Source organism: Carcharhinus amblyrhynchos, chromosome 1 (assembly GCF_965287045.1).
Source record: "Carcharhinus amblyrhynchos chromosome 1, sCarAmb.v2.hapA, whole genome shotgun sequence".
NCBI lineage: Eukaryota > Metazoa > Chordata > Chondrichthyes > Carcharhiniformes > Carcharhinidae > Carcharhinus > Carcharhinus amblyrhynchos.
The window spans coordinates 55,377,245-55,404,830 of record NC_137324.1 but is presented as its reverse complement, the minus strand read 5'-3'; the positions used below and the strand labels follow the sequence as shown (position 1 = coordinate 55,404,830).

General features: G+C 42.8%; 1 protein-coding gene across 1 annotated transcript in view; it reads right to left on the bottom strand.

Moving 5' to 3' along the window:
* Positions 1-27,586, bottom strand: part of LOC145339395 (urea transporter 2-like) — a 63,402-nt gene that overhangs the window by 26,700 nt on the left and 9,116 nt on the right. Inside the window, exons 2-4 of the mRNA XM_080183886.1 lie at positions 17,781-17,931; positions 12,247-12,436; positions 7,233-7,361 (exon numbers count right to left, since the gene is read on the bottom strand). Of these exons, the coding sequence (XP_080040012.1) occupies positions 7,233-7,361; positions 12,247-12,436; positions 17,781-17,931 (470 nt within the window). The remainder of the gene's footprint in view (positions 1-7,232; positions 7,362-12,246; positions 12,437-17,780; positions 17,932-27,586) is intronic.

Genomic DNA, 27,586 nt, shown 5'->3' with positions numbered 1-27,586 from the left:
CTAAATTTGAAAATTCTTCAAAAAACTACTGTTGCTGGACACCAGTGAGCCAATCAGCAGCAAATGTGGGAGAGTACCAGCCTGTGATTGGAGGAGCTGCTTTCTTCAGCTGAGGCCTGAATAAATGACATGATGGGGGAGATAAGTCTGCTGGGGTGGCAATAAGAGTCAAAGTGACTGCGAGTACTGGGTCGGGTGGGATGGTAATGGGTGGAGAGGACCAAGTGACCTGTGAGGTAAGAAACTGGCTATTAGTGGGGGAAGAGGAGCTGGCTGCTGGTGGGAGGAGAGCCGTTGGCTGCTGATGAGGGGGGAAAGGAGCTGATGGGAGCTTGGCGGGGCGGGGGGAGGGGTGGAGAGGAGCAGTGGAGGAGGAGCAGTGGCAGGTAGGAGCTGGCGGCTAGTGTTTTTTCTGTATTTAATGAGTTGCAGCACATTGCAGACACCATTCTCCCTTCAGCATTCATGTTGTTGAATGTTTGATATATTCTATATGGTTTAATTGACTTCTTAAAGATCAATCAGCTGCATTGTTTTCATTTTTTCCATTACTAGTCATACGCTGCATGAATTGAGAAGTAATCCTTATAGATCCAGGAATCAGATTGGGCATTATTTTTTGATCAGTGCAAGAATATGGGATCTTTATTCCTACATTGTAATTTTCTATAACCAAACATTCTAACTTGCCTTTTTTCTCTCTTCATAGGCTCCAAGGATTTTTTAAATATTTTACTTGCTGGGAACATGTATAAAAATATATACTTTTTATGCAGCTGATTAATCTTTAAGATGTCAATTAAACCAGATAGAATATATCAAACATTTGACAACATGAATGTTGAAGGGAGAATGGTATGTGCAATGTGCTGCAACTCATTAAATACAGGAAAAACACTAGAGATTAGAAAACAGTGTTCCGGTTTGCTTTAAAAATGTCAGATTTTTAATCCTGTGCATTATAGGCCAGCTAGGATGACGCAGTTGGAAAAACACTGAAGTTAATTACAAAGGAAGCAATTCAAGCATATTTAACACAATAAAGGGAATAACTCCAAGCCAACATAGGGATTATGACAGGTAGATCATGCTTAACAAATTTATTGCTAAGTCATTCATTCTCTCAGAAAATCCAGACTGATGCAACACAATAAAGTTGTTTTTCTTTATTTTTGTCCAGTCTTTTCTCACCTATATCCATGTCCCTTTCAATGTCCTCCAACATTTTTATAGTTTCTGGTTTTCTGCCTCTAGCCATCTCTTCATCATCACGAAAATACAATCTCTCTTCACTTCCAATGCCACAGTGCAGTCTGATAGCTCTCTGCTTCCTCCTTGAACACAACATTCATGCACATCATTCTCCTCTGCTTGACTGAACTTCTTGTTGTCACATTGAACAACTTCTCCTTGAATTCCGCTCAGTTCCTCCAAATAAAAGGTGGTTGCCAAGGGAATCCACATGGGTCTGAGTTATGCCTGCTTTTTTGTGAAATATGCAGAATGTTTTTTGTTCCATCTGGACTCAGTCCCCTTCTCTCACCTCTGGTATATCAATGACAATATTGGTGCCATCTCCTGCTCTCATTCAGGAATGGAAAATTACATTAATTTTGCTGATTTGACTGTCTGTGAAGTTTGCACATTCTCCCAATGTCTGTGTTGGTTTCCTGTGGGTACTCCAGTTTCCTCCCACAATCCAAAGATGTGCAGGTTAGGTGGATTGGCCAAGCTAAATTGCCCCTTAGTGTTCAAAGATGAGTAGGTTGGAAGATTAGCTTTGGTAAATATGCAGGTTTATAGGGATAGGGCAGAGGAGGGCATGGGTGGGATGCTCTTTCAGTGAGTCAGTGCAGACTTGACAGGCTGAATGGCCTCTTTCTGCAGCATAGAGATTCTATAGTTCCAATTCCCACTTCCTTGTCTTCACAGAGACTCATCTCTGACTCTTTACTCAAATTTTGTTGTCTTCATTTCTAGTAATATCTATCAACCAATATCCACTGACTACCACAGCTACTTTGACTACACTTCTCACATTCCACCTCCTGTAAGGAGTGTATTCCATTCTCCCAATGTCTCTGCTGTATTTACTCCAACAATGTCACTTTTTGCAACAGTGTTTCCAATATGTCTTACTTTAATGGGGAGATGGCAACGTAATGGTATTGTCACTGGATCCAAAAATCCAGGGTAGTCTTCTGGGGATTTGGGTTCGTATCCCACCATGGCAAATGGCGAGGTTTAAAAAGTTACGGGAGTTGGTTTAGCTCAGTTGGCTGAACAGCTGATTAGTGATGTAGAGTGATGGCAACCACATGGTCTCAATTCTAGTATCTGCTGAGGTTATTCATGAAGATCTGCCTTCTCAACCTTGCCCCTCACCTGAGCTGTGGTGATCCTCCGGTTAAATCAACACTAGTCATCTGGGACTATGGCAACTTAACAGTTACCTTTTCTACAAATCAAAATTCCTCCACACCACTCCCATCCCATCCCACTCCACACCACCCACAACCCCATCTCCCACTCCCACTGTGGTCCGCAGGTTCTTGAACTGTGGCCATTTGGACACTTTTGCTCTCATCTTTCCGCTTCCTTCCAGAAGTATGAAAGAGTTTCCCCTGTCCTCATCTTCCTCTCCACCAGCTTCCATATGCAATGGATCATCTTCTGCCATTTCCACCATCTTTAGTGTGAGACCACCACCAAATGCATTTTCCTCTCCACTCTCCCTTAAGTATTCCAAACTGACCATCCTGTTTGTGACACTCTGGTCCACTCTTCTACCATCCCCAACACTTCTTCATTTCCAGTGATACTTCCCTATGCAAGTGCAGAAAGCAAAACACCTGTCTGCCTCTCACTGTCAGTAATTTATTTGTACTTCATTCAATTTAGTATTTTGCATTTACTGCTCAGGATATGGCCTCCTCTCCCTTCAGCAGGGTGCTCTCTTTGTGGAACATTTCCATTCAGTCCACAATCATAGCCCTGATATTCCTGTCACCTGTCGTTTTAATTCTCAACTCACTCTCATCTCTGTCCTCAGTCTCCTACGCCGTTCAACATTCAAAGGCCAACATTTGAAAAATAGCACCTCAGCTTTTGATTTGGCACTTTACAACCTTCCAGATGCGACACTGAGTTTAACAATTTCAGACTGTAACCTCGGCCCCCGTTACTTTGTTTCATCTTGCAAATGTTGATAATGAATCTGCTTTTCCCAATTAACAACTCCTTTACACATCCATCTTTTGTTTCTATACTTTTCCCATTACCACGTCATTTTGCTTTGCAACATCATCCCTTTTGACATTTAAGGCAGAATTTTACAGGCCACCCACATGTATAAAAGCAGGCAAGTGGACCAATAAAACAGGGTGCCGTTCCATTGCTGGTGTACCCGCTGCATAGCCATCCACTGTTGCCATAATTTTACAATTGACAGGGAGGTATTGAGTGGGTTGTTGCCGATGGCCTTGACTGGACTGAGGTCCTTAAGTGGACGGTTAACACCCTCTTAAAGATATCATCGTATCGCCGCTACAACTTATTGGGCGATGAGAGTAACCTAGCAGGTGTGTCCATGCAGGCTGCTGGTCAGTGAAGGGGAAGTGGGTGTGATGGCTCATGTCATTTGGAGGTCCTCTGTAATAGCCACAAGGCACAATAATAATTTGGCAGTTGAAAGTCAACAACATTGTTTATCTGAATAAAACTACATACAGGGGAGAACGATGAATGCTCCCTTAGTGACTCCCCGGACATCGACCGAGAAGTTGCCTACTCTTGGACTCATTCTCATCTACGCACTTGGACCTGCACTCACCTGCTCTCCGTGTGCTCCACTGTGCTAACACATCTCCTCCCTCTTAAAGTTACTTTTTACTCTATTTATGAACAACTATTTACAACAATAGACAATAAAAAGAAATAGGGAAGTAACACAGTACAGTGTCTCAAAATTTCAGTCTATTGGCAGACTTTTGAATTATGAGAATGCCTCAACTCTCTGGCTGGCTGTGCCTCGGTTGAAGGTAGTGATGTTTTGAGGTAGTTTTCAGAAGGTGCATTAGTGCAGACTCTGCTCCAGTTCTCACTGGAACTGCATGGAGCCCTTCTCTGGATCATGTAATTGTGCTCAAGGTTGGTCAGACCATTCTTGTTGGTGCAAATGAGTCAACGAGACTCATTTGTTACAATTTGCAGATGGGTGTCTGGAGAGGGAGTGTGCGGTGTCCGAGGGCACCATTGGAGCTTTCCATGCTTGTTGGGCACCACATGGACTGGGGTGTATTATCGACCCCTTTAACCACATTTTGGTTTAATGTTTTAAGTTTCCTTTACACTTTGTCTTTTGTTTTGGATAGTTCCCTCCTTTTTGGGGGCTGCCCCTTTTAATTTGATTTACCAAAAAGAATGGCATTGATCATAATGCCTGACCAGGTTTACAGTACCCACTTACCAAATATAACTTCTGACGAGCATCTTCATATTGGCCTGACCCAAGTGAGCCTGATCTGTGTCATTTCTGCAGCAACATTCCCCTTAGTGGGCCTGAAACCACTTCTCTAGATTGTCATAGTAACAACCTGTCCTCACAGTTCAGCTCAACTTTGCAGAGCTGGAATGGCATGAATTTATTAAATATGTGAAAATGCCATTTGTGGAAGACCATGCGCTTTACTTTGGACAGGACTGGGTCTCTTATAGCAGAGTTAAAAGTTATAATGCTGCATGGTAATAGACAGTCTAGGGTTATAATGAACAGAGAACATAGAAAAACTATAGCACAACAGGCCCTTCGGCCCACAAGTTGCGCTGATCATATCCCTCCCTACGAGGCCTACCTATAACCCTCAATCCAATTAAGTCCCATGTACTCATCCAGAAGTCTCTTAAAAGACCCCAGAGAGTTTGCCTCCACCACCACTGACAGCAGCCTATTCCACTCACCCACCACCCTGAGTGAAAAACCTCTGAACCTTCAACAATGTTACAAGTTGATTAAAAAACTTGATATCCAGAGCTCCTGGGGATGTTAAATTTTTAACGCGATCTAATGAGTCTGGGGTCCACATACAGTAAGGAGAATTACTTTTTGTTTATCCTTTCCTGTAATTTCATTAGCAGCGAAGAAACAGCAAAGTCTTTCAATACTGGACCTTTCAACCTCTGGCTCAAAAGAATTGATTTCCCCAAAGAGAGGCATTATTTTGTTTTTACTTACTGCTGCTGCAAAGATTTTTTTATAATTTCAAAGGCAAGACCTTCCTCTCTCACTTCAGGAGCTGGAGACTGTAATCCCGATTTACCTTATCACCAATGTCATAGCTGCGATGCACAACAATTCGGCAGGTGAAAGTCAACTAAATTGTTTATTTGAATAAAACTATATACAGGGGAGGATAGTAAATGCCACCTGACTTCTTGGTTACCCGGGCTTCTACTGATGAGCTAACGTACTCTTACAAAGGCCTTTATCAAATGCTTTCTGGGAGATCATAGGCATTCCCCTCTCCACTAATCACCTCTTCAAAAAATTCAATCAGCATTCAAAGGCATGATTTACCTTTTACAAATGCACTCTGCCTCTCAAATTTCAAGTTGTTCAGTTATTCAATACCTAATCATTGACTTTAATAATTTTCTGACAACAAATGTTAGGTAACTGGTTTTCCACTCTCACCTTGCTAAAATAGCAGAGGAACAAATACAAACTTCCTATTTAAAGGAATGAGTTTCAAATCAAGAGAACTTTGGAAGATTACAATCATTGCATCTACAATGTTCTCACCTACTTCCTTTCAAAACTTTTAAAACCATCTGTCCTGGTGATTTATCACTCTTTAGAACCATTATTTTCTTCATTGTTATTTTGTTGATTTCCAGTTCCTGATATTAGTTTCCTTGGGTTTTCTAGCACACTGACCTCATCCTCTACTGAAAATATTGCTGCAAAGTGATTATCCAATGTGCCTATTGCTTTATTTTTATTAACCATAGTACCATTATCCAATTTCAAAGGCCTACTTGCTCCTCACCACCCTCCTTTTTGTAACATAATTGCAAATATTTTGTGTTTATTTTATCAGATTGTTAAGAGGTCCTATGTAAAAAGAGTAGAAGAGAAGTAAACATCGGTCCCTGTTAGAAGCTCATGGTATACACTGCTTTTGTCTTTATTAGAAATGTAGGTAACCTGGCTGACCCCAGCCTCACCTCATGGCAGAGGTCATTTGACTACGGCAAACGAGGTAGGACCTTTAGTACATGATTTGCATTTCAATCCCAAACTATGCCTCAGACAAAAGCAAAATATTCTGTGCTGGAAATCTGAAATAAAAACGGAACATGCTGCAAATGTTCAGTAGGTCTGTTCGTTTGTGGAAGGGCATGACTTGATACATTAATTCTGTTTCTCTTCCTACAGATGCTGCCAGACCGGCTGAGTATATTCAGCATTTTCTGTCCTCTTTCCCCCCCCCCGCCCCCCCCACCCTCCACTGCCCGAGAGTCTGAGACAGGAGAAATTACAATGGGGAAAATGGAAATGACAGAGACATCAAACAAATATTTTATAATCAGTTCTTCACAGAAGAAGATACAAAAAGCGTTGCAAAATTGTGGAGAACCAGTGGACTAATGAGAGTGAAGAACATGAAGCTTAGCTGTAGAACTCTTGGCTCTGACTTAAAATTGTGCATTCAAGTCCCATCCAATAAATTTGAACTCAAAATGTCAGCTGATACTTTGATGTAGTAATGAGAGTGCTAGACAGTTGTAGGTGTGATATTTTGATTTACAATTCAACCAAAGCCAGCTCTACCCTTTTCAGTGGATGCAAAAGATCCCATGACACAATTTTCAAAAGCAGCAACAGATTGTTTCCCTGTATCAATAATTTCTTTGAACATGCTTTAGGTGAAAAGGGCCACCTCATTTGGGGTGGATGGAGGCTCCAGCAGATCAGGAACTTGACTTAATTTGTGGCCTCTCCAACTATACAGCAGAGGTATGCATGAAGCAGTGTGGATTTCCAAGCTCTGTTGCAATATTTTAACCATACTTTGCATTCATAATTCATGCAACATTGCAAACATCTATATTCATTAATAAGCAGCATAATTAAGTTATTTTAGTCTCGAATACCAGCAGATATACAAAAGTTGAATGTAGATTATATGCTTCAACACTTCTTAAATATAAAAATAGATTACTTCCCATACCATAATATTGATATGACAATCACAGGCAATAGCAGCCACCAATACCAATCTCCTTTATTAGAAAACATTGCCAGTATAAAGCCAAACAATGTGCCATTGTATCCATGGAGTCCTGCTTCAATATCAGATCTGAAATAAAAAATAATTTATGCTAACATTTCATAATCCAACATTTTTCTAACAAAGTTATGTTTAAGGAAACAGTGGGGATGATTCGCCGGCCTTTCGCTCTAATGCATAGATCGCACTGAAGCTGCGTGGGACTGTAGAATCACGGGGGAGGGGCCGTAGTGCATTTAGTGTTGGGATTCTCCGAATCAGATTAGCACATTTAATCATTTAAACATGCTGGCCAGAATTCCCCACCCATTCATACCCCATTGCTGCTGCAAGTGAGAATAGAGATTTTGGCCCTCAGCCAAATCCCCGTTCACTACAGTGGGACAGGTGAATCCCAGCTGCGGGTAAGGTCGGAGAATCTGTCCCACTGTGTCGGATGGATGAACAAACTGACCATAGCAGCATGACAGAGGGAGTCATTCAAATGGGATGGGGGAGTTAATAGCAATCTGGTGGTTGGAGGCAGTGGTTAAGGAGTTAGAAACAGTTATCTGCAGCTGCAAGCGGGAGTTTTAAATTTCCAAAATTTCCCAGATACAGAAAAGGTCCCTTGAGATTGGAGAAGAGAGAATGTGACTCATCTATTCAAGAAAGGAAGGAAATTTAAAGCAGGAACTAACTGGCCAGTTAGCTTAATATCTGACATAAGGAAGTTACAATGAGGTACTTAGAAAATCTCAATGCAATCAAGCAGAGCTGATATGGTTTGTGAAAGAGAAATCATGTCTGACTGATGCATTGGATTTCTTTGGGGATGTAACAAGTAGTCTGGATGGAAGGGAGCCAATGGATGTGCTGCACTTAGATTTCCAGAGGTGACACTTAGGTAAAAGAAGAACTCATGGTGCAGAGGTAACATACTAGCATGGAGAAAGGATTGGTTAGTTAACAGGATGCACTGAGTAGGGATAAATGGGTATTTTTTGGCTTGGCGAGATGTGACAAGTGGAGTGCCATAGGAATCAATGCTGGGGCCTCAACTATTTACAATGCCTATCAATGGCTTGGATGATGAGTCCAAATGTATGCTTGTTAAATTTGCTGATAACATAAAGATAAGTAGGAAAGTATGCTGTGAATAATATATTAGGGGTCAGCTAAAGGAAACAGATAAGTTAAATGAGTGGGCCAAAATTTGGTAGATGGACTATAATGAAGAAAATGTCGGAATTTGGTAGATGGAAAATAAAATTGGAATTTTACCACCCTGCCACGGGTATCAAAGGCGAGGGTGGAGAATGGAAAGGTCAATTGACCTCGGGCAGGATTTCAGGACTAACGCTGTAAAATCCCACCCGTTTTCCACTTTGGCAGGAAGAACAGAAAAGCAGCATATTATTTAAATTAACTTTTGAGGTACAGGGGGATCTGGGTGTCTTGGTATATGAATCAGGAAAAGTTAGCATGCAGTTACAACAAATGATTAGGAAGGTCAATGGAATGTTATAAGGTAGGAAGGACTATTACTTACGTGGAGAAAAACTGCAGCAGGCGACGGTGCAGAGGGACCTCGGGGTCCTTGTGCATGAGTCGCAAAAACCCAGCTTGCAGGTGCAGCAGGTGGTCAGGAAGGCGAATGGGATGCTGGCCTTCATCGCGAAGGGGATTGAATATAAAAGTAGGGAGGTCTTGCTGCGGCTGTATAGGGCACTGGTGAGGCCGCAGCTGGAGTACTGTGTGCAGTTTTGGGCGCCGTACTTACGCAAGGATATTTTGGCCTTGGAGGGAGTGCAGAGGAGGTTAATTAGGCTGATGCCGGAGTTGAGGGGATTGAGCTATGAGGAGAGGCTGAATAGATTAGGCTTGTACTCGTTAGAGTTTAGAAGAATGAGGGGAGATCTCATTGAGACGTATAAGATGATGAATGGGAAGGATAGGATAGAGGTGGAGAGACTCTTCCCGCTCAGAAAGGATAGTAGGACTAGGGGGCACAGCCTCAAGATAAAGGGGGGACGGTTTAGAACATAGAACATAGAACATTACAGCGCAGAACAGGCCCTTCGGCCCACGATGTTGCGCCGACCAGTTTTAAAAAAAAAACAACAATGACCCACTAACCTAAACCAATCCCTTTTCGTCCATAAACCTGTCCACAGACCTCTTAAACGCCCCCAAACTAGGCGCATTTACAACTGCAGCAGGCAGGGCATTCCAATCCCTCACCACCCTCTGGGTAAAGAACCTACCCCTGACATCTGTCCTATAACTACCCCCCCTTAGTTTAAAGCCATGCCCCCTCGTGCTAGATTTTTCCATCAGAGGAAAAAGGCTATCACTATCCACCCTATCTAAACCTCTAATCATCTTATATGTTTCAATAAGATCCCCTCTTAGCCGCCTTCTTTCCAGCGAAAACAACCCCAAATCCCTCAGCCTCTCCTCATAGGATCTCCCCTCCATACCAGGCAACATCCTGGTAAACCTCCTCTGCACCCTCTCCAAAGCCTCCACATCCTTCCTGTAATGTGGGGACCAGAACTGCACACAATACTCCAAGTGCGGCCGCACCAGAGTTGTGTACAGTTGCAACATAACGCTACGACTCCTAAATTCAATCCCCCTACCAATAAACGCCAAGACACTGTAGAACGGAGTTGAGGAGGAACTTCTTCACTCAAAGGGTGGTGAATCTCTGGAATTCTCTGCCCGTTGAAGTGGTGGAGGCTACCTCGCTAAATATTTTTAAGACGCGGGTTGATGGGTTTTTGATAAGACAGGGGATTAAGGGTTATGGGGAGAGAGCGGGAATGTGGAACTGAGCCACGACAGATCAGCCATGATCTTATTGAATGGCGGGGCAGGCTCGAAGGGCTAGTTGGCCTACTCCTGCTCCTATTTCTTATGTTCTTATGTAATCTATTGCAAAGGGGAATGGTAAATAAAAGCAGGGATATTTTTGCTATACTTGTTCAGGGTGCTGGCGAGACCATGGCTAGGATTCTCTGATTCCGTACACTGCTACCAGCGAGAACAGAAAATTTGGCACTCAGCCAAACCTCCATTCCCAGCAGCAGGACAGCAGAATTCCATCTGTTGGCGAGGTTGGAGAATCTGTTCCCAAATTTATAGTAGAGTACAGTGCACAGTTTTTGTCTCCTTATTTAAGAAAGGATATAAATGAATTAGAAACAGTTCAGTAAAGATTCACTTGACTGATACTGGGAATGGGGAGTTATCTTTTGAGGAAAGGTTGCACAGATTTGGTCTATAATCATTGAAGTTTTGAAGATTGAGAGGTGACTTTATTGAAACATAAAAGATCCCGAGGGAACTTGACAGGGTGGATGCCGAAATGGTATGTCCCTTTGTGGAAGAAACTAAAACTGGGGGACACAGTTTAAAAACAAAAGGTATCTCATTTAAGATGGAGGTGGGGAGAAATGCTTTTCTCTCAGAGTGTTATGAATCTTTTGAACTTCGTTTTCACAAAATGATGGAGGAGGCAGGGCTAATGAATACTTTTAAGGCAGAGGTAGGTAGATTTGTGACTAATAAGGGAGTCAAAAGTTATTGGGGTAGCAGAATGTGGATTTGAGGCCACAGTCAGATTAGTCTTGGTCTTATTGAATGGTGGAGCAGACCTGAGGGGCCAAATGGCCTACTCCTGTTCTGAATTCAGATGTGTGTGTTGAAGTTAAATTTCCTTACTTCACAAAGTGGGTTACACAATAACCTCACCAATTTGCATTTTTATGATGCCTTTAACAAAATGAAGCGTCAGAAGAATTTTTTCAGAGTCCTATAAGATACCTAACAGAAAGATGGAAATAAATGGCCAAAAGGTGTGTCTGAGGGGATAAGTTATGAGATTTTAAGATTGGCAGGGAGGTACAGTATGCAAAACCTAACCAGTGGTTAGTAATTAAATGCATGGTGATGTGACGGAAATACTCAATAGTAGCTTTCAAAAAGCAATTGGATATGTATTTGAAATTTAAAAAATAACCCTTCAGACTTGAAATGTTGGCTCTATTCTCTCTCCACAGATATTGTCAAATCTGTTAAGTTTTTGTTTGGTCTTCATGTTATTCTTTGATTAAAAGTCACCTCAACTTTTAGTTTCTCCTTTAATTTCTCCTTTACCTTGCTGCTGGTCACGCCACGCAGCTGCGTGAAACCTTTGGGATGTTCACCTATTATAAAGGCACTATAATATAGACAAGTTGTTGTTCAAATTTTTCAATGGAGCTCATAAGAACATAAGAACATAAGAAATAGGAGCAGGAGTAGGCCATCTAGCCCTTCAAGCCTGCCCCGCCATTCAATAAGATCATGGCTGATCTGTCGTGGCTCAGTTCCACATTCCCGCCCTCTCCCCATAACCCTTAATCCCCTCACTTATCAAAAACCCATCAACCTGCGTCTTAAAAATATTTAGCGAGGCAGCCTCCCCCACCTCAACGGGCAGAGAATTCCAGAGATTCACCACCCTTTGAGTGAAGAAGTTCCTCCTCAACTGCGTTCTAAACCGCCCCCCCTTTATCTTGAGGCTGTGCCCCCTAGTCCTACTATCCTTTCTGAGTGGGAAGAGTCTCTCCACCTCTATCCTATCCATCCCATTCATCATCTTATATATCTCAATGAGATCTCCCCTCATTCTTCTAAACTCTAACTCATGGGAGTAAAATACATTTCAGCAATCTTCCAGAATGGCTAGATCTTGTTCACAATTATCAAATTTATCATTTAACAAGACTATAAAATGTGATTTTAGAATGAGAAATAATGGGGATTAGATTTTTCCATGGATGCTGGTGACCACGCTAATAGGTTAAACACGACCTCCCAGTATAAACAGTAGTATAAAAGTAAATACACTTGAAAACACTGAAAATATTTCATGTCCTTTTCAAAAAAAGTAAAACTAAAATGTATTTAGCAAATACAAAATTACCTGTTCTGACTGAACACAAGTGCCGCCAGGGTTGAGAACACTGTTCCCACGAGACCATTCAGTGCCCACCATGGATTCTGTAATATCAGTCCAGCCAAAATAACGATTCCACTCAATGGACTGTTGACAAACATCACCTGGGCAATTCCACGCAAGTTCCAGTCAATAAATAGAAAGATAACATTCTGCTCTGCAATATTTTCAAAAAAAAAATTACAACATCCATTCTGTGTGCTTCTAATTCATCTCTGGTAATTTTACTTATGTTTTCATAAACATACCAATATTTCAAACCTAAAATTTAAGTGACATCATGGACCTCTTACTTTCCATCCTAAACCTTTTCCCTTACTCCAATACATGCTTTCTGATTTTCTGCTTTCAGGAAAAACTGCCACCTTCTCAGGCCAGCAGTTCAGGTGGAAGTGAGTGCAGCATTAAACTACTAATGAAGAAGCACCATAGCTTAATCAGACTCTTGTAGCCCCCAGCCCAGACTGGCAATGTGCAAACTTGATAGGGTGGTACAGTCAGGTTCAGCATGTGCTGAAGGTCCAATGGGTTAACATACAGGAGATTGTCAATGAAGATACATACTGAGATATTGGTGCATTGGCAGGTCAGCCAGACAGCCTCCTGTCTCTGTCAAGGAGCATGGAGGAGTCCAACACTGTATAGAGCTTGGAGCCCATCTCTTCCAGTATGAAAGTGGTGGCCAACTCGATAGCAGCATTTGTGGACTCAGCATCTGGTGACCATGGTTCAGATTCCATTGAATCTCAGGCAGAAGCCACTCAAAGTTTCAATGCTGCAGCAAAAGCTCAGGCTGATCATGAGTTCATACTTGCTGCAGGTTCAGACTGCCGCCATCATGGCTGCAGATACCAGTACTCAAAGAGGCAAGCAAGCTCTCCTGGTGGTACAAGCAATCTGTTCTCTAAAAGATTAGTAGAATTAGTGAGCTGACCCCTCACCTCCCCAGTGGGATAGCTGTGGCTCTATGATGCATGAACCTATTGTTTATGCTTATTTTCTTTCATACATTCATGTAATGTGGGTATCATTGGCTAGGCCAGTGTTTACCGTCCATCCTTAATTGCCCTTAAAATGGTGGTGGTGAGCTTGAACTGCTGCAGAATGCTCTTATGGTGGGAGTTTCAGGATATTGACAAGCGACAGTGAAGGAACAGTGATATATTTCCAAATCACAAAGGCGAGTGGCTTGGAGGGGAGCTTCCAGGTGGTCATGTTCCCATGTATCTGTTGCCTTATCCTTCCAGATGGTAGCAGTCATGAGTTTAGAAAGTGCTGTTGAAGGAGCCTAAGTGAGCAGTGCATCTTGCAAATGGTACACACTGTTGTCACTGTTCTTGCTGGATGCAGTGGAAGTTTGTGATTGGGGTGCCGCTCAAGCAAACTGCTTTGTCGTGGATGGTGTTAAGCCTCTTGACTGCTGGTCATCCAGGCAGGGGAAAAGTATTCCATCACACTCCTGGCTTGTGCTTTGTAGATTGTGGACATGCTTTGGGGAGTCAGGAGGTGAGTTATTCACCACAAAATTCCTAGCCCACTGACCTGCTGTTGTAGCCACTGTAATCATATGGCTAGGCTGGTTCAGTTTCTGGTTAACGGTAACTACAAGGATGGTGTTAGCAATAGAAATGCCACTGAATGTCAAAGGATGATGATTAGATTCTCTCTGATTTGAGACTGTCATTGCCAAACACTCATGTGGCCTTGTCAGCTCAAGTCTGGATATTGTCCAGATTTTTGCTGCACTTCTACATGGACTGATTCAGTATTTAAGGAGTTGCGATTTGTGCTGAACATTGTGAGAATGTAGATATTGCAAGTGTTAGAAACTCCAATCTATAAGTTACCTGCTTAGGTCCACTCTGTCCCAGTCTTCCCACCACCTCCAACTCGGCTAATTTTCACTGTTTTAATTGAAAACATCTCTAATTTTTAAATCTTTCTTTGTTTTCATATGGAATCATAGAGTCATTTTAAAACAGGTGGTGGTTATTTGGCTTCCTGTGTCTGCATAGGCTATCTGCCAGAACAAATAACCTCATCCCATTCCCCGACCTTTTCTCCCTACAACTTCTCAAATTTTCTCTTTCCAGATAATTTTTAATTTTACTTTCAGGGCTTCAATTGAGACTGCCTTCAACATACTCAGCTAGTGCATTACAGATTCCCAACCACTTGCTTGTTAAAAATGGTTTTCCTCATGTTGCAGTTGCTTTTTTGCCAGTCACATAGATTGGTGTTCATGGTTTTTAATCCTTCTTCTAACAGGGACAGTTTCACCTTTTCTACTCTGTCCAGATCATGGTGCTTTACCTGTCCTTTTACCTCAGAACTTCCTATGCTGGACTTCATATGGACTCGCTATGAGATTTTGACTTGTGTATTTTGTGCTTCTCACTAGGATTTCATTAGGTTTTATTATAGCCTTATCCACTTCAGATGCTAAATTGCCCTTTGGTGTTGGAGGATTAGCTAGGGTAAGAGCATGGGGTTAGGGGGATTGGGCTTGCGTGGGATACTGGTTGGTGTAGACTAGATGGGCCAAATTGCCTCCTTCGGCACTGCAGGATTCTATGTTTCTATTAACCCATTCCCAGTTTATCTTTAGTCAAAACATTATTAGTTTTCTTTTTAAAACCAAAACTCCTTGGCCCGGGCCTCGGTTCCTCTCTCTGTGACTGGATCCTGAACTTCCTAACTCACAGACCACAATCAGTAAGGATAGGCAACAACACTTCCCCCACGATCATCCTCAACACTGGTGCCCTACAAGGCTCTGTTCTCAGCCCCCTACTATACTCCTTATACACCCATAATTATGTAGCCAAATTTCCCTCCAATTCGATTTTCAAGTTTGCTGATGACACCACCATAGTGGGACAGATCTCAGACAATGATGAGACAGAGTACAGGGATGAGATAGAGAATCTGGTGAACTGGTACAGCAACAATAATCTCTCTCTCAATGTCAACAAAACAAAGCAGATTGTCATCAACTTCAGGAAGCGTAGAGGAGAACATGTTCCTGTCTACATCAACGGGGACGAAGTAGAAAGGAGAGAGCTTCAAGTTTTTAGGTGTCCAGATCACCAACAACCTATCCTGGTCCCCCCATGCTGACACTAGAGTTAAGATAGCTCACCAATGCCTCTACTTTCTCAGAAGACTAAGGAAATTTGGCATGTCAGCTAAGACTCTCACCAACTTTTACAGATGCGCCATAGAAAGCATTCTTTCTGGTTATACCACAGCTTGGTATGACTCCTGCTCTGGCAAAGACCGCAAGAAACTACAATCCATCACATAAACAAGCTTCTCATCCATTGACTCTGTCTACACTTCCCGTTGCCTCGGCAAAGCAGCCAGCATAATTAAGGACCCCATGCACACCGGATGTTCTCTCTTCCACCTTCTTCTGTCGGGAAAAAGATACAAAAGTCTGAGGTCACATACCAATCGACTCAAGAACAGCTTCTTCCCTGCTGCCATCAGACTTTTGAATGGACCTACCCTGTGTTAAATTGATTTTTCTTTACACCCTAGCTATGATTGCAACACTACATTCTGCACCTTCTCCTTTCCTTCTCTATGAACGGTATGCACAATCCTCAAAGTTGCAGCAGGATTGTTACAGCAAAAACAAAACTCTCATAACCGTATTAAGGTTTGCATGCTGAAGCAGTCAAATTAATAAACTCTTCTGCCAAAGGTCCCAGAATCACAAGTGGAAGATGCAATTGGCAATGCAGCAACAAAAGCACCATGTGCAGAAAATGCCTTGTTTGAAGATTCTGTCTTCAAATAAGGCAACTCAAAACTCTCACACAAACTGGAGTGAGGGGTTGGATCTCAAACAATGACAAGACAGAGTACAGGAATGAGATAGAGATTCTGGTGAACTGGTGTGCTGACAATAATCTCTCCCTCAATGTCAACAAAACACAGGAGATTGTCATCGGCTTCAGGGAGTATAAAGGAGAACACGGCCCTGTCTACATCAATGGGGATGAAGTGGAAAGTGTCAAAAGCTTCAAATTTTTAGGTGTCCAGGTCACCAACAACCCATCCTGGTCCCCACATGCCGACACTATAATTAAGAAAGCCCACCAACGCCTCTACATTCTCAGAAGACTAAGCAAATTTGGTGTATCAGCCAGGACTCTCACAGATACACCCACCATAGAAAGCATTCTTTCTGGTTGTACCATAGCTTGGTATGGCTCCTGTTCTGCCCAAGACTGCAAGGAACTATTAAAGTTTGTGAATGTAGCTAATCCACCACGCAAACCAGCCTCCCATCCACTGATTCTGTCTACACTTCCCGCTGCCTCAGCAAAGCAGCCAGCATAATTAAGGACACCATGGACATACTCTCTTCCACCAGACAAAAGTCTGAGGTCAAGTACCAACTGACTCAAGAACAGCTTCTTCCCTTGAATGGACTTACCTTGCATTAAGTTGATCTTTCTTTACACCCTAGCTATGACTGTAACATTCTGCACTCTCTTGTTTCCTTCTCAATGAACGCTATGCTTTGTATAGCATGCAAGAATCAATACTTTTCACTGTTTGCTAATACATGTGACAATAATAAATCCAATTAAAATCAAAAAAACAAAAAGACCTTGGATTTCCACTGATGTTTCCAGATGTTTCAGCAGATTGCTGCCAATGTTCATCTATCACAAGAGCTAAATAAATTTAAGGCTATTATGCATGAGAACTGCTTTAAATAGACTTTCCACTAAATTTCCTTCTTGTTTTAACTTTCAGATTTCGTGTACCATTCATATCTGTATTCTGTATCTCACTACAATTAATCTAATATATAACTTCCCTATTTTTCCCCCTTCTCTGCAAAACTGACTCAATAGCAGCGTACTCTAATTTGCTGATGTACATCTCATGTTCTCTTGAGGGCTGCTGCATTTCAAGCTTTCCCTCTTGTTGGATTCAAAAGGTTTTTATTTTTTTTACAGTTTCAAGCTGAAATTGCTAAGCTAATAACAATGTAAAACATTCCAAAAAAGAGTATTATTAGATGAAATTAGACAAAACCTGGAAAAGCGGATGAGCAGAAAGCTGATACATTTCTAAAAAAGCTGACATTTCTCATTTTGCTCATCCATTTTTCCAAGTATTACCAGATTTCATCTGACAATATGCAATGCTGTTACCTCAAAAGATTTGTCTTTGTTAAATTCACTGACTTCAGGTCTTGGAACTAAAGTAATACTCAGTTTTATTATGAAACTGCATAATGTTGCTCAAATGCATCATTAATTTTCACCTCAACTTCCTGTTAATGCACATTGCAAGCTAAGCATAATCTAGCATTTCACTCCTTGTTAATCATCATTTATTTCACATGGGTAGTGTTTTATAAATACAACTTTATAACCCAGTAAAATAGTTGATTAGTACTTAGCCCTTTGATAATGTTACTTTTTACACACATCTTTATTTGTTGTTAAAATTCGCTCAGTCCTGGAGTTTCTTACCTTTGAGCCAATCACCAAACATTTTGATTTTATCAATGAAGTATATAATAGGTTCACAAGCACAGATGACAATCTTGTTATCTTGCTTGATGGCTCTGGTGTCTTCTATATGTTCTCCTAGTATTTGATGCAAGTGTACATTTGATTCCAGCTAAAAATCAAATTCGTAAGATATTTTAAAAATCTTAAAGTCAGTAAGCACATGACAATTATCATAAATACCACGAAAAAGCTGACAAACACCTTCAAAATAGATGACAGTCCCATTCAACATATTAAACATTTAAAACAACCCCAATAATAGCCCGTGAGCAACAGCACTGCTTCAAGGCAAATAAATTTCAGACTTGACAAGATGCTGAACTCTTCTTCCATGCCTTTGTCTCAGTGGTCACTTTTTGGGCAGGAGTCCTTCCTCCGTTCAATTGATCCTTCACCCATCTCCAGTATTCTCCGTCTACTTGGACCCCTCCCTCTGGCCTCCTACTGGCTCGATCTTTTAATTGAGGACTGTCAGTGTGACATTGGCCATCTCATCCACTCCAACCTGTCTTGTTCTGAACTTGCTGCATTCCACTCTCTCAGGTCCAACCCTAACTTTGGCATCCTACCCACCGCCAAGGGTAGGTCTGTTGTTGTCTAGCATACTGATCTCTACCTTGCGAAGGCTGACTGCCAACTCTTAGACACTTCCTCCTATCTCCCCCTGGACTCTGACCACACCACCGAGCATCAAGCCATTGTTTCCAGGACTGTGAGTGAGCTCACCTCCTCTGGAGATCTTCCCTCCACACCTTCCAACCTCAGTTTCCCAACCCCGGACAGCCTGTTTCTACCTCTATCCCAAAACATACAAACAGGACTATCTTGGGAAGCCTATTGTGTCAATCTGTTTCTACATCCATGCCGCATCCACCCCCCAAGAACTCATTTCTCCATCCTCTGTCTTGTCCAGTCCCTTCCCATCTACATCCACAATTCCTCTGATGCCCTTCTGCACATCAACACCTTGCCCAACCATGGCCCAAGCAGTCTCCCCTTTACCATGTATGTCCAATCCCTCTACACTTGTATTTCCCACCAGGGTGGCCTGAGACCTCTCTGCTGCTTCCTTGAGCTGAAGCTTGAACAATCCCCATCCACCACCATTCTCCTCCCACTAGCTGAACTTGTTCTCTCACTGTACAACTTCTCCTTTAACTTGTCTCACTTCCTCCAGATAAAAGGTGTAGCTGTGGGTGCTGTATGGGTCCTAATCTCTTTAGGGGGTATGTGGAGCCTTGTTCCAGTCCTACTCCAGCCATGTCCCACAACTCGGTACATCAACAAGTATTTCAGTGTTGTTTTGTGCTCTCGCCTGGATCTGGAAAACCTTATCAATTTCACTTCCAATTTCCATCCCTCTATTACCTTCACATGGTCCGTCTCTGACACTTTTCTTCCCTTCCTTGACCTCTCTGCCTCCATTTCTGGTGATAGGCTGTCCACTAGTATCCATTACATTAACTGCCACAGCTACCTCGACTATAGTTCTTTGCACCCCAAATCCTGTAAAGACTGCATCAAATTCTCTGTTTCTTCACTTCTGTTGCATCTGGTCTGATGATGCCATTTTCCAAAATGGAATTGCTGATTATCTCTTCCTTAATCATGGTTTCCCACCCACTGTAGTTGACAGGGCGCCAAACTGTGTCCATCCCGTCATCCGTGCCTTTGCTCTCACCTCTTCCCTTTCCTCCCAGATGTGGAGATGCCAGCGTTGGGCTGGAGTAAACACAGTAAGAAGTCTGACAACACCAGGTTTAAGTCCAACCGATTTATTTGATAGTAAACTCACAAGCTTTCAAGGTTTGCAAACCGGCATGTCCACATCATGACTACTGTCGACACCGCAAACTGCCGGATCCAAGTGGAGTGGATCTCCAAGAAGATTGCGCATATCGACACAGGCAAACCTCGAAAGCTTGTGAGGTTACTATCAAATAAATCAGTTGGACTTAAACCTGGTGTTGTCAGACTTCTTACTGTGCCTCCCTCCCAGAACCCAGGATAGGGTCAGTCCCCTTTTTCCTCACTTTTCACCCTTCACATTCAAAGTATCATTCTCCATCATTTCTGCCAAGTCCAGCATGATGTCACAATTAAACACATCTTCCCCTCACTCCCCTTATCAGCATTGCACAGGGACTATTCCCTCCAGAATATCCTAGTCCACTCCTCCATCACACCTCATCCCCTGTCCACGGCACCTTCCCATGCAGTCACAGAAGGTAGAACAATTGCCCCTTTATCTCCTCTCTGCTCACAATCTAAGGGCCTAAACACTTTAACTGGTTGATTGCATTCGCTGCTTCTAATGTGGTCTACTCTACATTGGAGAAGTTAAACACAGACTGGGTGGCTGCTTTGCAGAACACCTTTGGTCTGTCTGTAAGCAGGACATAAACCTTTTTGTCACTTGCCATTTCAACCACCTTCCTGTTTTCAAGTCCACATGTCCATCCTTGGCCTGTTGCAATGTTCCAGATAAGTCCGATGCAAACTGGAGGAACTGCACTTCATCTTCCGATTAGACACTTTCCAGCTTTTTGGACTGATTGAGTTCAACAACTCCAGACCACGAACTCGCCCCCTCTGCCTTTATTGTCATATTTTCCATTGATTCATTTAAAAAAAATCTTTCCATCATTTTCCCTTACCACTGTAAGGGAACTTACCATTCCTGCCATCCCACTCGGGACGTCCATTTCACCTTTGACACACTTCTCACCTTTGTTCTGACATTTACACATTCTGATATCTTAATGTGCCATCATCCTTCTTTGCCATGTTGCTTTTATCAGGATCTTTTTTTGCTGTTTTGTAATCAAACTCAAACTGTGCAATTTGTTTATATATCAAAACGTAAGTAGTTACAATAAAGATACAGATACACCCAATATTGAAGCAGTTATATCATATTGGAAAAAAACTGAACTACATAAAAAGTATATTATTTTTAGTGATGAATTCAGAATTTTTAAAATGTAATAGGATGTAATCTAACGCATGAAGTCACATTGTACAAAATTTTCTGAGAAAGATCAGGGTTACATCATGTGCAAATTTTGATTCTTCACACATTTTTGATATTTTGAAGTGGACATAATTATTTTCATTCCCAATTCATTCTTTTTTTTGCTGAGCTTTATTTTTTCCCCCACAAATTTCTTTTCTCTTCTTGCTGTTTAAATTCATCCATACTCAATGCTTGTTTTTAAAATTCATTTGTGTGATTTTGACCCAGCGAATGTGAAGAAACTGTGATATATTTCCAAGTCAGGATGTGGAGTGGCTTAGAGGGGAACTTGCAGGTGGTAGTGTTCCCATGTCCTTCTAGATGAAAGTGGTTGTGCATTTGGAAGGTGTTGTCTATCGATCTTTGGTGAATTTCTGTAGAGCATCTTTGAACATAGAACAGTACAGCACAGTACAGGCCCGTCTACCCTTGATGTTGTGCCAAGTTATGTCCAAACCCAAGATCAAGCTATCCCACTCCCTATCATTCTGGTGTGTTCCATGTGCCTATCCAATAACCGCTTGAAAGTTCCTAAAATGTCTGACTCCACTATCACGGCAGGCAGTGCATTCCACACCCCAACCATTCTCTGAGTGAAGAGTCTACCTCGGACATCCCTCCTATATCTCCCACTATGAACCTTATACTTATGCCCCCTAGTAACAGCTACATCCACATGAGGAAATAGTATATGACATCAACTGCTTTACCTTCATCTACACGCTTAGTTACCTCCTAAAAGAATTCAATCAAATTTGTGAGACAAGGCTTACCCCTCACAAAACCGTGCTGACTATCCTGGATTAAGCTGCATCTTTCCAAATGGTTATAAATCCTATCCCTCGCTACCTTTTCCATTAACTCACCAACCACCAAAGTGAGGTTAACGTAATTCCTATTTCCTTTCTTGAAGAGAGGAACAACATTTGCCACTCTCCAGTCCTCTGGCACAATCCCCATGGACAGTGAGGACCCAAAGATCAAAGCTAAAGGCTCCGCAATCTTATCCCTTGCCTCCCAAAGTATCCTAGGATGTACCCATCTGGCCCAGGGGACTTATCCATCCTCAGGTTTTTCAAAATTGCTAATACATCTTCCCTCAGAACATCTACCTCCTCCATCCTATCAGCCTGTATCACACACTCATCCTCAAAAACATGGCCCCTGTCCTTAGTGAACACTGAAGTATTCATTCAGTGCCTCACCTATCTCTTCTGACTCCATGCACAAGTTCCCACTACTATCCTTGACTGGCCCTAACCTCACCCTGGTCATTCTTTTATTTCTCACATAAGAGTGAAAAGCCATGGGGTTTTCCTTGATCTGACCCACCCAGGACTTCTCATGCCCCCTCCTAACTCTCCCAACCCTTTTTTAATTCATTCCTCGCTACTTTGTAACCCTCAAGCGATCCAACTGAACCTTGTTTTCTCATCCTTACGTATGCTTCCTTTTTCCTCTTGAGCAGACATTCAACCTCCTTTGTGAACCATGGCTCCCTCACTTGGCCACTTTCTCCCTGCCTGACAGGGACATGCCTATTAAGAACATGCAGTATTTGTTCCTTGAACAAGCTCCACTTGTAAATAATACATCCTGCTGCTACTGAGCATTGGCGATGGACGGACTGAATGTTTATAGATGTAGTACCAAGTAGCCTGTTTTGTCCTGGATTGTGTCAAGTTTCCTGAGTGTTGTTGGAGCTGCGCCCATCCAGGCAAGTGGGGAATATTTCATCATACTCCTGACTTGTGCCTTATAAATGGTGGGCAAGCTTCGGAGAGTCAGGAAGAGAGTTACTCATTACAGTGTTCATAGCCTTTGACCTATTCTTGTAGCCACTGTGATTATGTGGTGAGTCCAGTTGAGTTTCTGGTCAATGGTAACGGCTCCTCAATATCACACTTGGTCGAATGTGGCCTTAATGTCAAGGACAATCACTCTCACCTCACCTCTGGAATTCAGCTCTTTTGTCCATGTTTGAACCCAGGCTGTAATGAGGTCAGAAGCTGAGTGACTCTTGTGAAATCCAAACTGCATATCACTGAGCAGGTTATTGTTAAGCAGTGCTGCTTGATAGCACAGTTGATAACCCCTTTCATCATTTTACTGATGATTGAGAATAAGGATAGGATGGTATTTGGCTGGGTTGTACTTGTCCTGCTTGTGTACAACTTTTCAAATTGTTGGGTAAATGCCAGTGTTATAACCGTACTGGAAGAACTTGGGTGGGAGAGTGGCAAGTTCTGGAGCACAAGTCTTCGGTACTATTGCCAAAATGTTGTCAGGGCCCATTGTCTTTACAATATTCAGTGACTCCAACCGTTCCTAGATTTGGAGAGGTTTGACATGATCAGGAATAGTCAGCATGGATTTGTCAAGGGCAGGTCGTGCCTTACAAGCCTAGTTGAGTTCTTCGATAATGTGACTGAACACATTGACGAAGGAAGTGCCGTGGACGTAGTGTACATGGACTTCAGCAAGGCGTTTGATAAGGTCCCCCATGCAAGACTTCTTGAGAAGGTGAGAGGGCATGGGATCCAAGGGCCTTTGGCCTTGTGGATCCAGAACTGGCTTGCCTGCAGAAGGCAGAGAGTGGTTGTGGATGGGGCTTTTTCTGAATGGAGGTCAGTCACCAGCGGAGTGCCTCAAGGATCTGTTCTGGGACCCTTGTTGTTTGTCATTTTCATAAATGACCTGGATGAGGAAGTGGAGGGATGGGTAAGTAAGTTCGCTGATGACACGAAGGTCGGTGGTGTTGTGGATGATCTGGAAGGATGGCAAAAGTTGCAGCAGGACATAGATAGGATGCAGGACTGGGCGGAGAAGTGGCAGATGGACTTCAACGCGGATAAATGTGTTGTCGTCCATTTTGGCAGAACCAACGGGATGAACGAGTACACTATTAAGGGCAGAAGTCTGAGTAGTGTTGAGGAGCAGAAGGATCTTGGGGTCCGGGTCCACAGGACTCTTAAATCGGCCTCGCAGGTGGAGGAGGTGGTCAAGAAGGCGTATGGTGTACTGGCCTTCATTAATCGAGGGATTGAGTTTAGGAGTCGGGAGGTAATGCTGGAACTTTATAAGACCCTTGTCAGGCCTCATTTGGAGTATTGTGCGCAGTTCTGGTCGCCTCACTATAGGAAAGATGTAGAAGCTATTGAAAGGGTGCAGAGGAGATTTACAAGGATGTTGCCTGGACTGGGAGGCATGCCTTATGAAGTTAGGTTGAGGGAGCTGGGACTCTTTTCCCTGGAGAGACGAAGGTTGAGAGGCGACCTGATAGAAGTTTACAAAATGTTGAGAGGGATAGATAGGGTGGACTCTCAGAGGCTATTTCCCCGGTTTGAAATGGTCGCTACGAGAGGACACAGATTTAAGGTGCGGGGAGGGAGGTTCAGAAGTGATGTTAGGGGTAAGTTTTTCACTCAGAGGGTGGTGAGTGAATGGAATCGGCTGCCGTCAGTGGTGGTGGAGGCGAACTCGCTGGGGTCTTTTAAAAGACTTCTGGATGAGTATATGGGGTTTAATGAGATTGAGGGTTATAGATAGGTCTGTAGGTTGGTAGGTGATGTGGTCGGCGCAACTTGTGGGCCGAAGGGCCTGTTTGTGCTGTAGTGTTCTATGTTCTATGTTCTATGTTCTATATCATGTGAAGTTAATTGAATTGGCTGCTGACTGGCATTTGTGACACTAGGGACCACTGAAAGAGGCCAAAATGGATCATCCACTTGGCACTTCTGCCTTAAGATTGCTGCGAATGCTTCAGCCTTATCTTTTGCACTGACATGCAGGGCTCCTCCATCACTGAGGATGGGGATGTTTGTGGAGCCTTCTCCTCTAGTGAGTTATTTAATCGTCCACCAACATTCACAACTGGATACGACAGAACTGCAGAATTCAAGCAGGCAGCTCAGCAACGTCTTCTCAAGGGCAATTAGGGTTGGATAATAAATGTCCATATCCCAGACACATCCCAGTGAGACAGAGTTTGTAAGGAGCATCCAGGGGGGCTTTTTGAAACAGTATGTAGATAGTCCAATTAGGGAAGGTAGTATTCTGGACCTGGTATTGGGGAATGAGCCTGGCCAGGCAGTCAATGTTTTAGAAGGGGAGCAGGACCACAATTCGGTAAGTATGAAGGTATCGATGGATGAAGATAAATGTAGTCCTCAGATGAAGGTGCTAAATTGGGGGAAAGCTAATTACAACAATATTAGGCAGGAACTGAAGAATGTAGATGGGGGCAGATGTTTGAGGGCAAATCAACATCTGGCATGTGGGAGGCTTTCAAGTGCAAGTTGATAGGAATTCAGGACCAGCACATTCCTGTGAGGATGACGGATAAGTATGGCAAGTTTCGGGAACTTTGGATATATATTGTGAGCATAGTCAAAAAGAAAAATGAAACATTTGTCAAGATGAGGAGACTGGGAACACACAAAGCAAGTGTAGAATACAAGGAATGTAGAAAGGAACTTAAGTAAGGAGTCAGGAGGGCTAAAAGGGGTCAAAAAGAGTCATTGGCCAACAAGATTAAGGAAAACCTGAAAGCTTTTTATACTTATATAAAAAGGAAGAGGATAACTAGGGAGAGGGTTGTCCTACTCAAGGACAGGAAGGGAATCAGTGCGTGGAGCCAGAGGAAATAGCGGCACAGTAGTTAGCACAGTGCCAGGGACTTGGGTTCGCTTCGCAGCTTGGGTCACTGTCTGTATGGAGTTTGCATGTTCTCCCCGTGTCTGCTTGGATTTCCTCCAGCTGCTTTGGTTTCCTTCCACAGTCCAAAAATATGTGGGTTAGGTGCATTTGCCATGCTAAATTGCCACTTAGTGTCCTGGTTAGAAAGATTAGCGGAGTAAATAGGTGGGATTACTGGGATAGAGCCAGTGGGATTGTCGGTGCAGATTCAATGGGTCGAATGGCCTCCTTCTGCACTATAGGGTTTCTATGATTTCTATGAAATGGTTGAGGTATTAAAATGAGTACTTTGCATCAGTATTCACCAAGGAGAAGGACTTGGTGGATATTAAGTCTGGGGAAGGATGTGCAGATAGTTTGGGTCATGTTGAGATCAAAAAGCAGGTATTGGGGGGTCTTGAAAAACATTAAGGTAGACAAGTCCCCAGGGTCTGATGGGATATACTCCAGAATACTGAAAGAAGCAAGGGAGGAAATTGCTGGGGTCTTGAGAGAAATCTTTGTACCCTCACTGGTTACAGTAGAGGACCCGGAGGATTACAGAATAAATAGCAAATGTTGTTCTTTTGTTTAAGAAGGGTAGCAAGGTTAATCCAGGTAATTACAGGCTGCTGAGCCTTACATCAGTGGTAGGGAAATTATTGGGGAGGATCCTTCAAGGGTTTACTCCCACTTGGAAATAACTGGACGTATTAGCGAGAGGTAACATGGTTTTGTGAAAGGGAGATTATGTCTCACTAACTTGATCAAGTTTTTTGAGGAAGTGACAAAGATGATTGATCAGGACAGGGCAATGGATATTGTCTATATGGACTTCGGTAAGGCCTTTGACGAGGTCCCTCATGGGAGACTGGTATAGAAGGTTAAATCGCCCAGGATTAGAGGTGAGCTGGTAAGATGCATACAGAACTGGCTTGGTCATAGAAGACAATGGAGGGGTGCATTTCTGTATGGAAGGCTGTGACAAGTGGCGTTCCTCAGGGATCAGTGCTGGAACCTTTGCTGTTTGTAATATGTATAAATGATTGAGGAAAATGTAACTGGCTTGATTAATAGATTTGCAGACGACACAAAGGTTGGTGGAATTGCGGATAGCGATGAGGACCGTCACAGGATACAGCAGAATATGGATCGCTTGGAGACTTGGACAGAGAACTGGCAGATGGAGGTTAAGCTGGACAAATGTGAGGTAATGCATTTTGTAAAGTCTAATACAGATGGAAAATATACAATAAATGCAGAATCCTTAAGAGTATTCTTTGGCAGAGAGATCTGGAATGATGGAGGTTGAGGGGCGACCTGATAGAAGTCTATAAGATTTTGAGGGGCGTGGACAGAGTAGATATTCTGAAGCATTTTCCTAAGGTGGAAGAGTCAATTATGAGGGGCACAGGTTTAAGGTGTGAGGGGCAAGGTTTAAAGGAGATATATGAGGCAAGTTTTTTTACACAGAGGGCGGTGGGTGCCTGGAACCCGCTGCCGGGGGAGGTAATGGAAGCAGATATGATAGTGATTCTTAAGGGACCGCTGGACAAATACATGAATAGGATGGGAAGAGGGATATGATCACCAGAAAGGTAGGGATTTCAGTTCAGGCAGGCAGCATGATCGGTGCAGGCTTGAGGATCAAAGGGCCTACTCCCGTGCTGTAATTTTCATTCTTCTTTGAACAAATAAGAAGTGCAAAAAAGAGAGGGGTCCTGAACCATCAAGAGGCCAAGGATCCGAGCAAACACATGATTGGAAGGATTATGGGAGTGGATAGCTATGGAGGTCAATGCCAAGAGTTCAGTCCCCCAGGAACTTCTGCAAAAGAGCCACGAGAAGTTCAATGACTTCACAAGATACGTCAAAGTTAGTAAATGCATCTTCAAATGCCACATTGTATCAACTGCACCATTAGCCTCACATATTGTCCAATTTACCTTTCCCATGAGTCATAACTTAACATTTTCTATCAAACATGACTCATAACTCACATCGATAGCTTCAATTTATCCTTTAACATTTAGCACTGCTGCAAAACTCATATCCATAGCTATAGTTCCAA